Raw genomic sequence first — 12,490 nt, 5'->3', positions numbered from 1 at the left:
TAACCAAACAGGAATAACCAGACTATCTCAGGGTGGCAACAGGATGCTAACAGTCTTGTGCAAATGCTGGTATATCAGAAGTGAGATGGCCCTTTGCAGAATATTGTTAAGTATGAGCTGTCAGTATGCTTTCCAAATGGAGTCTACGATTAAGCTCCTCACCAGAAGGAATTAAGATCCACTAATTCAGGAGTGACCCTCTGACCCTACAAACGCAAATAGATTCTACTTCCATTATCTGTCATTGTTGGCCATACTTGCTAAGGGTGGTGGGAAGTTGAATTCAACAACATCCAAAGGGCCATAGGTTTCCAATCCCCTGAGTCTTTGGCAACTACATTACACCTAGATTGATTTCAATTTGGCTTCAGGGACAGAAAGAGCTTTGGTTGCCTTGGTGGATGACCTACATAGGGGGCGCGCTCAGAAGGTGGTGTTGTGGGACTCCTGTTAGACCCCCTGGCTGTTGGCCTGTGGAGTCCCTCAGAGGTCTGTTCTGTCCCTCATGTTATTAAACATCTACTGCACATGAAATCGCTGGGAGAGGTCATCTGGAGTTTGGGGGTGCAGTGTCATCAGTATGCAGGTGACATCCAACATCTCTCCTTTCCATCTGATTCCAAGGAAGCTGTCTCTGTACTAAACCAGTATCTGGTGTCAGTAATGGATTGGATGAGAGCAAACAAGACAGAGGTGCTCCTGGTCAGTCATAAGGTAGATCAGGGAATAGGGATCCAGCCTATGATAGATTGGGTTATACTCCCCCTGAAATCTCAGGTTCGCAGCATGGGTTTGGATCTGAGTCTGGATGCCCAGGTTTCGGCAGTGGTCAAGAGTGCATTTACACAGTTAAAGCTAGTGCACCAGCTGTGCCCATGCCTTGGAATGTCGGATCTAGCTACAGTGACATATGCCTTGGTTACATCCCATTTGAACTACTGCACTTGGTCCTAACTGCTCCACCCATGCCTCAGCTCCTGGACTTAAGGAGGAGTCTTGTCTCCCCCCCCTTTTTCTCTCTCCATATAGTGTTTTTTTTTTTAAGGATTGGGATGGGGAGTTGAGAATGGGGATTATTTTTTTTTACTTGTTTTGCTCTATTAATTGTTTTGTATTTTGCTATGTTAATTTTATGGTTGCTATAATTACTATGTATTTTTGTTGCTATAATTGCTATGTATTTTTTGTTATTCACTGCTATTGTTTATCACTATTTTATTTTACTCTTATTGTTTAACACATTGTCATGTTACATTTGTTTTTTAATTCATGTTTATTTTTATTGCCTTGTATTATCCCTTCTGTTGTAAGCCGCCCGGATTCCCAGTGATTGGGCGGCATATAAATAAATCCTATTATTATTATTATTATTATTATTATTATTATTATCATTAATATAAATAAAAATTTATTATTATTAATACGCTTTACATGGGGCTGCCCCTGGAAACTGTTCAGAAACTCCAGTGGGTGTAAATACTGTGACCAGGCTGTTGACTGGGGCTGGCTACTGGGACTATGTCACTCTCCTGCTGAAATAACTACACTGGCTACCAGTCTGTTTCCGGGCAGAATTCAAGATGCTGATTTTGACATTTAAAGCACCAATGGCTTAGGTCCAGACTATCTGATGGACTGTATCTCCCTATACAAGCCAGCCCAAGCGCCAAGATCGGCAAGAGAGGGCTTTCTCTCAGTCCCACCACCTTTGCTGGTGCAGTTGGTGAGGATATGGGAGAGACCCTTCTCTGTGGATGCTTCCAGATTGTGGAACTCCTTGCCATGGGAGGTCAGGTTGGCCTTCTCCCTGCTCTCTTTCTGCTGACAGCTGAACACATTTTTATTCATGCCTTTGGTGGGTGAATTTTACTTGTGTAGTGTGGTGTGCTGTCTTAATGTTTAAATGATTTTTACTGGTTTTAACTATGCTATTTTAACTTATGTTTTATTGTTGGTGATATTTAATTACTTTTTAACTTTCGTAATCAATGTTTTAGTTCTGTCTTTTTAAATTATTGTAACCTGCCTTGAATCCCGTTGTGGAGGAAAGGTGGGATATAAATCCTTGAAATAAAATAAATAAATAAGTACATTATTCAAAGTCAGTGAATCCCAACTGCATACTGCAAAGCCTCTCCCAATATTGCCGCCACCACCACCACCACCACCACCACCATTTTTGTTGTAGTTATTAACTTGACAGGAAGATATTTCAGAGGAAAACTATTGCAAACCACTTCTGAGTAATCCTTGCCTAAGAAAAACCCTATGATATTCGTAGGATTGCCATAAATCAACAGATGATGTGACAGCACATGCTCACACATACACATTTCATAGGAAGGTCTTTAAACACTCTGTCACCGCCTAGTGACAGTAAGTAGTATGACCTCTGTTCTGATTTACTGACATCACCAGAATTCACTTGCATTAGTTCACTCCTCACTGACTAAAAACCACAATTTTGGACCACTTTAGTCAGGATTATTTATGCTGGGATGGTTTTATCTCAAAATCCACATCTACAATCGTGAACCTATTGCAATTTAAATGAGTCACTTGAAAATTAATCTGCCCTGGATTCTTAACCACATTTTCAATCATGTCCTTTTTCTACCTGCTCTCTGAAAGCAGAACTGCTCTTCCTCAAAGGTGTGAAGCCAAAAGCCTAGGTGCAACCAGTCAATCACAGCTCATGTAATGCTGGGGGCAATGGAGGGACAAAAGTAAAAACTAGAGGCTTGTCTGTTAAATTCAATCTTGAGAAGATTAGATTGGATAGGGTAAATTTTGAAGAGGGGAATGGAGGAGATCCGAATAAAGCTCTTGGGACTGGAGCTGAGAGTGAGCAACAGGTATTTCTGTTGCTACAGTATACCGTGTATGGAACCAATATAAGGCTAGTTTTGTTGTTGTTGTTGTTGTTACATAATAAATCTTTATTTTCTAATTCTGTCTAAATATCTTAATTTAAGAGTTAATAAGGAAGATTTGGTTACGCAGCACCACAAGGAATGTAACAATCAGCACACCAACTTGTCTAATATAGTGACCACCTTGAATGCCAAATTAAAGGAGGGATCTTAATGATAAATGGGCGATGTAAGTGATAGGAGGCCAAGGGTTTGAACTACAGGCCAACAGGGTCACAGAAACATAGAAAGATTGCCTAAAACAACCACTTTTAGGATGAAGTAACCACATGTATCCTAAGAGTCTGCATTTTTATGTACACCTAATTAACTACTTCTACCTTCCCACCTGGATCCAAACTGATATTTTAATATCAATAAAGTTTTGAAAAGATATTGTACACAAAATTATTACACTTAGCTTTACTAGATATCATCACCTAAGAATCAGATAGCATTTTGCAAGAGGGGCAAGAATGCTGCTGTCAATGAAAGACAGTTCCTTTTACAAATCTGGTGCCACTATTACTATTAAACATTGATTTAGCATCAACAGAATGCTAGATACTATACAGGAACATTAACCAACAGCAGTATTGCAGAGTCAGAGAATCAAAGAGGGGGATCCCAGGCAGAGTACAGAGAAAGACATGAGATGTAAACTTTCATGTGATTTGGGGAGGAAGTCAGAACAGAAAACAGAATCAAAACAAGTTTACACAGTATGCAAAGGTCAAATTCTAGAAAAAAGTAGGCTCAGAGATTCACTCTGTTATTACGTAGTCAAAAGTCTCTAAGCCAGATCCACAGACCAAGTTTCAAGCAGCCATTTTCTTTTCTTGGTGTGTTGAAATGATGGGCCAAGAATGGTAGGACAATTAAATTAATCCTAGGCACTTTGTGTGTTTTATGTAGCATGCTAAACATGGCATAGTAATGTGAATGCTGGACTGTGACTCTGGAGACCAGGGTTTGATCCCAGCTCAGCCATGAACCCCCCTAGGTAACCTTGGGCTAGTCACATTCTCTCAGCCTCAGGGCAAGGTAATGGCAAACCTCCTCAACAAATCTTGCCAAGAAAACTCCATGATAGGTTTGTCTTAGAGTCGACAAAGTTGGGAACAACTTGAAGGCACACAGCAACAGCAACAACTAAGCCTGAAAGCAACATACACTTAGACAATTCAAAGGACAGTGTCTCTGCCCATACAGTCTTACCAAAGATCAGGGGTGAGAACCTAAAGTCCTGTAGATTTTGTTGACTTTCTGCTGCCATCATCATGCCTTACCATTAGCCATAGTGCCTAAAGTTAATGGAAGATGAAGGCTAACAACATCTAGAAGACCACAGGTCCCACCATCCCTGTTTCATATAAACAAGACAAAAAATGTGCCTTTTTTCCTTTGATAACAATTCTGTGCCTCTAGCAATTGTGCATAAGGTGGAAATTCAAAAGTAGCATTGGTGGTCCTTGATGCATCACAAACCTGTCCATACTCTTAGAAGATCTGGTATTCACACATACTGCTGCTAGTGTCAAAGTATTTCCTTGTCATTAGCGATTCCCCCCCCCCCCATTGTTACTCTTATCACCTTGTAACATATCATAAATCATGATTCTCTGAATCTGCCTGTGTTCTGGCATTTAATTGAGAGGACCAAGAAAACAGCTGTCATCTTGTCTCTCTGGGTGCATCTACATGAACCAAATAAAACAGCTTCACCTAGTTTTCATAGCGAGCTGTATAAACAATGTACAGGATGATTGGGGCCAAATCTGGGCCTTTTCATCACCTCAGAGCCTTAATCCAGAAGAAAAAAGCCAGGATTTATCCCAGTTTTAAGCAGAAAAACGAGACACGTGTGTGTGGACTGTGGTTCATAGCAATGTCAGTGTGAAGCTGAGAGGAGGAGGTCAGAAATATGTACATTTGCATGCATTGGGTGAGTGGAGAAAAAAATCCCAGAGTAGCATGGCCATGTGGCTGTACACACTGCAATTTTTTTCAGACGGGGGTCTGTTCAAAAGGGAGAACTGCATAGATAATTTCCCCCAACTCGCATTGGTGTGTGTAGACAAGTGTGTGGTTGCTGAGGTTCGGGGTAACCCAGATGTAAACTGGATTTCCTGTCAATGTAAACAAACCCTCTTTCTCTGCTTTCCCGGCTGCTCTCAATCCTGCTTTCCCAGCTGGCCTGTTATCATTCTACCATGGTTTTCCACAGCACATATGCAGCTCTGATAAGGCATTTAGTATTCATCTCTAACACAGAGCTGTATTGTACTTTAGGTGAAATCAAAATTAAATTAGTTGGTTTTAAATTTCAGTTAAATAAATGGGGCAAGTTAGTCATAAGCCACTGGGTCTCAATGGGACTCAGCCTCAACTAACTTTGTCTTTGTTCTTTTAAAGTGGAGTTAATTGAAATGACAACCTGAAAAATATAGAATGGAATGGAATATAGAAAGCATGCAGCATCTAATTATGACTAACTGGAAATTACTGATATCAACTAGTTTTAAAGACACTCTTTTTTAAAGGGAGTATTCTAAAAATATCATGAAAAGAACCACACAATATCAGCCCAGTCCAAATTTCAGTTGTCATGGTGGCCAACCAGATGCAAAGTCAACAAACAGAACAAGAGCAACCTCCTGCTCCTGCTCTGCAGCAACTCCTATTAACTCCAGTACTGGAGACACCATATAGCCCCATTATAAGTAGCAGTGATTGATATTTCAAGGACCAGACAGAAATTGGCCCAGGGGCATGGGGCTCAGAGCTCCCACACTGGAGAAGGGTGTCTTTGGTCTTTTAGCCTCAGTGGGAGTTGGGTTCTCCAGTGGTGCTTGAGTCTGACATCTGTTCTGCCAGCACCACAAATTCCTCAGCCTCTTAAGTTTATCTCCAGCCACTACTGGCCTCTGGGTTCGTGACAGTAAGAGCTACCTCACTTTATATTAGCACAAACAACAGTTTTCAATATGGCAATTCAGTGCTACATTTACCTAGTGCAGTGTAGTGGTTGGAGTAGTGTCAGACTTGGATTCGAGAGATCCAGTTTCAAGTCCTTAGTCATGAAACTTACTGGGTAATCTTTCACTTTCTCTCTGGAGTTTATCTCATGGCTTAAAAACTCAACTTACCCCTGCCACGTTGAAGTTTTTTTCGGGATAAAGTCGGGTATTATCATATGCAAAATGCCACCGCTGCGGCCACCCAGCTGAATCCCAGCTAACTTCCGGCTAGAAGCTGCGCTCAGCCAGCCTCTTTTCAAAACCGGGAAGCTTCCAACTCTGCAAACCGGCCATCTAAGTGCAGCTTCTATTAAACAGTGCAGAGGTCCCCTGCAAATTATTTGAAAGATGAATTGCTGTTTTTGGAAATTTCCTGGATAGGCAACACACCCACCCACCTTCTGGCCTGAAAAGCAGGAGCCTGGGCAGTCTGTAGGAGCCAAGGACTAAAAAGAAAAACTGGGGAGCGGTGGGAGGATATGCTATCCCAAACACCACGTTTGCGCAATCCTTCTGGGGAACTAGTAGAAATCTAGTTCAGGTTGTTCTGTATTGCTTAAAAAGAGCAATACTCTGTACAGAGTTTATCGGTACACTGTTCTATCAAATCTTCCCTTTTGCCTTTTTAATTGATATGTTTTAAGTAGTTTTAATTCTATGGATAGTTCATCAACTGCTTTTAATCCCTGTTTAAGGAGAAAGGCAGGATATTGTTGTTTTTAATCATATTTATTTCTATCATGCCTTTCCCCCAATTTGGGACTCAAAGCAGCTTACAACAAATAAAAAAAAAACATATTGTTAAAAGACCAAATGATACAAAGGTTGAAATGAGATTAAGCAATAAAAAATTAAAATCTGATTAAAGCATCTATCATTAAGCATGCATACACAAACACACTAGCACAGCAATTAGTAAGATCTAGCACATTATTTTGGTCCAAAGGGCCTCATAGAATCAAATGCCTGTCTAAATAGAAAAATCCTTACTTGTCTGGGAAAAGAAAGTTGGGAGGGTGCCAGTTTAATTTATCTGAGAAGGGACTCCCAGAGCTTGGGGTCAGCCACTGAGAAGGCCTCTTCCATCTTCCCACCAGAGATACCTGTGAGGGTGGTGGGACAGAGAGAAGAGCCTCCACAGCAGATCTCAAAGCATGGGCTGCTTCATAAGGGAGAGTACAATCCTTCAAATAACCTGGACATGAGCCTCATAGGAGTTAACAGGTCAAAACCAGCACTCTGAATTGTGCCCAGAAATGACCTGGCAGCCAGTGCTGCTGTTTCAAGAAGGGAGTTGCATGTTCCCTGTAGCCAGTCCCAATCAGCAATCTGGCTATGGCTCTTTGGACCTGTTGAAGTTTCTGAATGCAAAAAGGCAAGGATCTAACCTACACATAGTGGCTCTCATTTTTCCAAGAATTCTGTTCACATCCTCAGGTTACACAAACTGAAAAATATCCGTTGCAACAAGCAGGGGGCAAAGTCACATCCATTGGATCTTTATTACAGCATCCAAGTCAGAGAGGATCTGAGCAATTATATCAGCAAAGCGCCATGTAAGTTGTTTGCAGCAGGTTGTCAGGTGGTCTGGATTTTCTTGGGTGTAAAAAACCCCTGAGCACTCAGAACAGCTTTGTTGTTATAATAGTATAACAACAGACAGTAATAATAGTAACAACAACATATTTTCCAAATATATACATCAGAAATATAATTGAGTTTCTCATTCCTATAAAGCTTTGACAAGTTCTTCTATATCCCATATAGGAAAAATGACATATATGTCTGTATGTCTAAGAACACATTTTAAAAACTGAATTTGTAGACATACTTTTTGTTTGAAGCTGTAATCCTATGCATACTCACTTAAAAGTCACTGACATGACCACTGACATGCATTGGACTTTGTGGTATAAAAACACACTTTGAATTGTGGTATCACAAAGTACAGACTTTGGAAACTTGGGCGTTGGCATTTCATCCAAAATCTGGAAAGGACATTGGGGCAGAAGCCCAGGATGCTGCTCAGCAGAATGAACCAGAGAGCCTCCAAAGGCAACAGTGTGGCTATACCCCATTTTGGAGTAATATACAGATTGCCATAGGGGCTCTGTTGTTATACATAATGAAGAAAATTATGTTCAGAATCACTAAATGACTAAATTGACCCACCTACCAAAATTCACATGGGCCAAAGTTACCAAAATGCTCAGTTATCACACTGCTAGAAGGGTGGGAAGTATCCCACTCTGCCATTTGGGATCGACCCACCCCACTCCAAGACTATGGACCACCTCTGGATACCATACAGTCAACCCTCAGTATCCATGGATTCAAGCTTGAAAAAATATATTTTTTAATCCAAAAAGCAAACCTTGATTTTGCCGTATTATGTAAGGGACACCATTTTGCTATGTCTTTGCATTTAATAAGACTTGAGCATCCACAGATTTTGGTATTCATAGAGGTCCTGGAACCAAACCCCAGTGGATGCCAAGAGCCCACTGTATTTCATTTTAGCTCCCAACGGTATTACCCCATAAAGTTGAAAATTCTTCAAAGTTTGCAAGGGACTCTTTCAAGCAAACTTTGACCCAATATGAAATACAATGTTAAAACAACAACACCCAGCCCTTCTCTATCTGTGCCTTAGCTTTGTCACCAGGGGGTTAGTTGCTGGGCTATTGTGCTGCAAGATACAGTTTCTTCCACCAGTGAGGAAAAAATGACAGGGGTTCCCTGCTGAGCTTCTGCTTTGTGTGTTTGTGTGTGTGCCTTCAAATCACCTATCAAGCTATGCCGACCCAGTGAATTTCATAGGGTTTTCTTAAGCAGGGAATACTCAGAGGTGGTTTTGCCACTTCCTTTCCCTGAAATGTAGCCTACAGGATCATAGAATCATAGAATAGAGTTGGAAGAGACCGCAAGGGCCATCCACTCCAACCCCCTGCCATGCAGGAACTCACAATCAAAGCATCCCCGACAGATGGCCATCCAGCCTCTGTTTAAAGACCTCTAAGAAAAGAGACCCCACTACACTCTGAGGGAGTGCATTCCACTGTCGAACAGCCCTTACTGTCAGGAAGTTCCTCCTAATGTTGAAGTGGAATCTCTTTTCCTGGAGCTTGCATCCATTATTCTGGGTCTTAGTCTCTGAAGCAGCAGAAAACAAGCTTGCTCCCTCCTCAATATGACATCCCTTCAAGTATTTAAACAGGGCTATCATATCACCTCTTAACCTTCTCTTCTCCAGGCTAAACATCCCCAGCTCCCTCAGTCGTTCCTCATAGGACATGGTTTCCAGACCCTTCACCATTTTAGTCGCCCTCCTTTGGACACGCTCCAGTTTCTCAACATCCTTTTTAAACTGTGGTGCCCAGAACTGGACACAATATTCCAGGTGGGGCCTGAGCAGAATAAAGTGGCACTATTACTTCTCTTGATCTAGACACTTTACTTTTATTGATGCACCCTAAAATTGCATTGGCCTTTTTAGCTGCTGCATCGCACGGTTGACTCATGTTCAACTTGGGTCTACTTGGACTCCCAGATCCCTTTCACACGTAGTTTCCTTCAGCCAAGTGTCACCCAACCAGCCTTCTTGAATTGTAGAGCCCAGAACTTTTCTTTCTTCAGAAATGCTCAGAAATTGAAGAATTCTAATTCATTTCTGCAGCTATTTCTGCAGGATTTAAAGATAGCCCTTTGTTTGTGTGTATGTGTGTGCCTCCAAGCTGCCTGTCGACTTATGGCAGGCCCATGGATTTAATAGGGTTTTCTTTGGCAAGAAATACTCAGGCAGTTTGCCAGTTTCTTCCTGTGAAATATAGCCTATACCTCACTTGGTGGTCTCCCATCCAAGTAATAACCAGGGCTGGCCCTGCATAGTTTGCAGGAGGAGACAAGATCTGGTGTCTTTAGGGCATTTAGGCCCCTTTTCATTATCAGTTCTGTAAGGCGTTTATAAGAATCCAGTGGGAGGAGAGCAAGAGGAAGGGAGCAACTGACTACAGGACCTGGTATTCCTTGGTGGTCTCCCATCCAAGTTCTAGCCAGAGGTGACCATGCATAGTTTCCAAGGTCAGACTGAAACCGGGAGCTTAGGGGGTGTAGGCCCACTTTCCTCAACAATCCAGGGGAAAGGGAGGGAGCAATGAGTGCTGTTTGTGGAACCAACCTGCCCTGGTTCCCAAAGCTCTGGCCTTTAAACCAGCTCCCAGAATCCCCGACTATTGGCCAGACTGGGAGTGGAGGCCCAAAAGACTCAGCAGACCAGTAGGCCCCCTTTCTTCCTGGATTAGAAGGCTTTTACCAGAACCCAGAGGCAAATTGAAAGAAAGAAATTGGCAGCATAAGCATTCGTAGACTTCAGTTCGCTTCCTCAGATGCATTTGGAGGAAGCAGATAGAATGTTGCATCTGAGGAAGTAGAGGAACACTCCTGCTGCCACTTTCTTTCTTTCGGTTAGTCTCAAAGGTGCTGCAAGATCTCTGTGTATGGATTCTGTAACAAGGCTAGATCTTTGAGGGGGGGGGGAGAGTGGAACCAAGAGGGATGGGGCTTCTAAGTTACCTGCAGCGGTTGCCAACCTCAGCTGCCAGAGCCCCCAGACCCCTTGGGCGACAGCCAGGCATTCTGGGGGACGACTTCAGCTCCCAGAAGCCCTGGCTGTTGGCTGAGGGGGGCTTCTTCTCGGAGCGGGATTACACATGGCTCTGGAAGATCTTGCCTGATGGAGCTACGAAAGCTTGCGACCAGTCTATGGTGCCTTCGCTTGGCCGATACAAGGCACCACTCACTGATGGATGTCTGGACTGGTTTAGTGGCCAGCAGCACCCGCTCCCGCTGCCTGCCTCCCGACTGACTCCCCAGCCAGCAGCAGCTCCAGCTGCTGAATCCCCGGCTTCTGGCCATCCGGGCTGAGGGGGGCTTGGTCTGGGAGGGCAGGCAGGCCCCCTTTCTGCACAGGAGCCAGAGGGCGCCATCCCAAGCCAGCTCCGCCGCGGCCCCCAGCCTCAGCCCCAGAAGCCCCGGCCATCGGCCAGCCTGCGGGTCCCGGCCGGGGCCTCTCTACTACTCACGTCTGCAGCGGAGGCGCTTCTTGGCGACGCCCCAGATGAAGTCCCCGCAGAGGTCGCACCAGGCGGGCTGGCTGTGGGCGCAGGGCCGGAAGAGGTGGCCCTGGCCGGGCTGCTGGGTGAGGCGGGGGTCCCGGTGGGCGCCCAGCAGCCGGGAAGGGATCCGCAGGGCGTTGGCCCGCTCCAGGCGAGGGGTCCGGGTCAGGTCCAGGGGCCTCTCCCTGCCCAGCGGGCTCAGCTCGATCAGCTCCATCCCAAGGGGCGGCCCTCCCTCAGGGGACCCCGGGACCCATCGCCAGGAGCCCCCGGGCGGCAAGGCCTTCTCCTCCTCCTCCTCCTCCTCCTCCTCTTCCTCTCTGGGCTACTTGCTCAGGAAGACAAAAGTGAACAAAACAGCCAAAGAGCTGTAGCCACAACGCCTAAAAGGAGGAGGAGGAGAAGAAGAAAGAGATCTCGGCACTATTGCCACTCTCCTCCAGGCTTCTTCAACTCTCTTTCCTCCTCCTCTTCTCCTCCTCTTCTCTGGGGAAGCCGAGGAAGAGGCTCCCTTGAGCCCGAGGGGCCGCTTCCCAAACTTTCCTGGGTGTTAAAAAGAGCCCTCAGAGCAGGGGAGCCAAGGGCAGGGGCCGGGGCTTGCTCGCCATCAGCCTGGCCTTCCCTCCAGTTTCGGGGCGGGAAAACTTGGGAAAGTCTCCCTCTGTCTCTGGCCCTCTCTCCCTGAGGAAGGGAAGGGAAGGGGAGGAGGAGGGAGGGCGGATGGAAGGCCCTCGCCCCAAGAAGGCGGCGGCGGCAGCAGCAGCAGCAGCCCTCGAGAAAGAGCCGCCCGAGCAAGAAGAAGAAGAAGAAGAAGAAGAAGAGCAGCTCCAGGAAGGGGGGGGGGGCAGGCGTCCTCCTTTTGCAGGACACGGCCTCCTCCTTCTGCCCAGGAGGGACCCCCAAACAGCATGGATTTCCATTTCTAGGAGTGGGCTCAGCTTTTTCAGTCACGTCCCTCCATTTCTCTTGAAAGTCCTCCATTTGGGGCATGACTCAAAAGCACAAAACTGACACTTCGATGAGCGTTTTTTGTTTTTGATGTGGCCATGATGTCCTCCCTTTCTCTTGAAGGCCCTCCTTTGGAGCATGGCTCAGTCAGAAGCAGGAATTGACCTCTCTTTTTTAGAAGTGTTTTGGGGTCTTTCTTTGGCCATGCCCCTCCATTTTTCTTGAAGGTCCTCCATTTGGGGCATGACTAACAAGCATGGATTTACCTTTCTATGAGTGTTTTAAGCTTTTCTCTGGCCGTGTCCCTACATTTATCTTTTCCAGAAGATGTCCTCCATTTCAGCCTTCTGCCCGGGAGGAATTCCACAATGACCTCCATTTTGAACAGGACTAAAGAGGAAGCATCAGTTAACATTTTTAGGACTGTTTTGAGCTTTTATTAGGTTATGTCAATGTCATTTTTCTGGAAGGGTCCTCCATTTTGCAGTGCCTTGTC

At 44.8% G+C, this 12,490-nt stretch overlaps 1 protein-coding gene across 1 annotated transcript in view; it reads right to left on the bottom strand.

Annotated features, from left to right (window-relative positions):
* RASSF1 (Ras association domain family member 1) overlaps positions 1-11,685 on the bottom strand; it is a 46,937-nt gene extending 35,252 nt beyond the window's left edge. Inside the window, exon 1 of the mRNA XM_089525454.1 lies at positions 11,014-11,685. Coding sequence (XP_089381580.1) covers positions 11,014-11,263 — 250 coding nt within the window. The 5' untranslated portion in view covers positions 11,264-11,685. The remainder of the gene's footprint in view (positions 1-11,013) is intronic.
* Positions 11,686-12,490: the final 805 nt, after the last annotated feature.

Source organism: Sceloporus occidentalis, unplaced genomic scaffold, assembly GCF_023333645.1.
Source record: "Sceloporus occidentalis isolate IW3139 unplaced genomic scaffold, rSceOcc1.0.p SCAF_1, whole genome shotgun sequence".
NCBI classification, from domain to species: Eukaryota; Metazoa; Chordata; class Lepidosauria; order Squamata; family Phrynosomatidae; genus Sceloporus; species Sceloporus occidentalis.
Note: the sequence above shows the minus strand (reverse complement) of the source record. Positions and strands in the feature narration are given on the sequence as shown.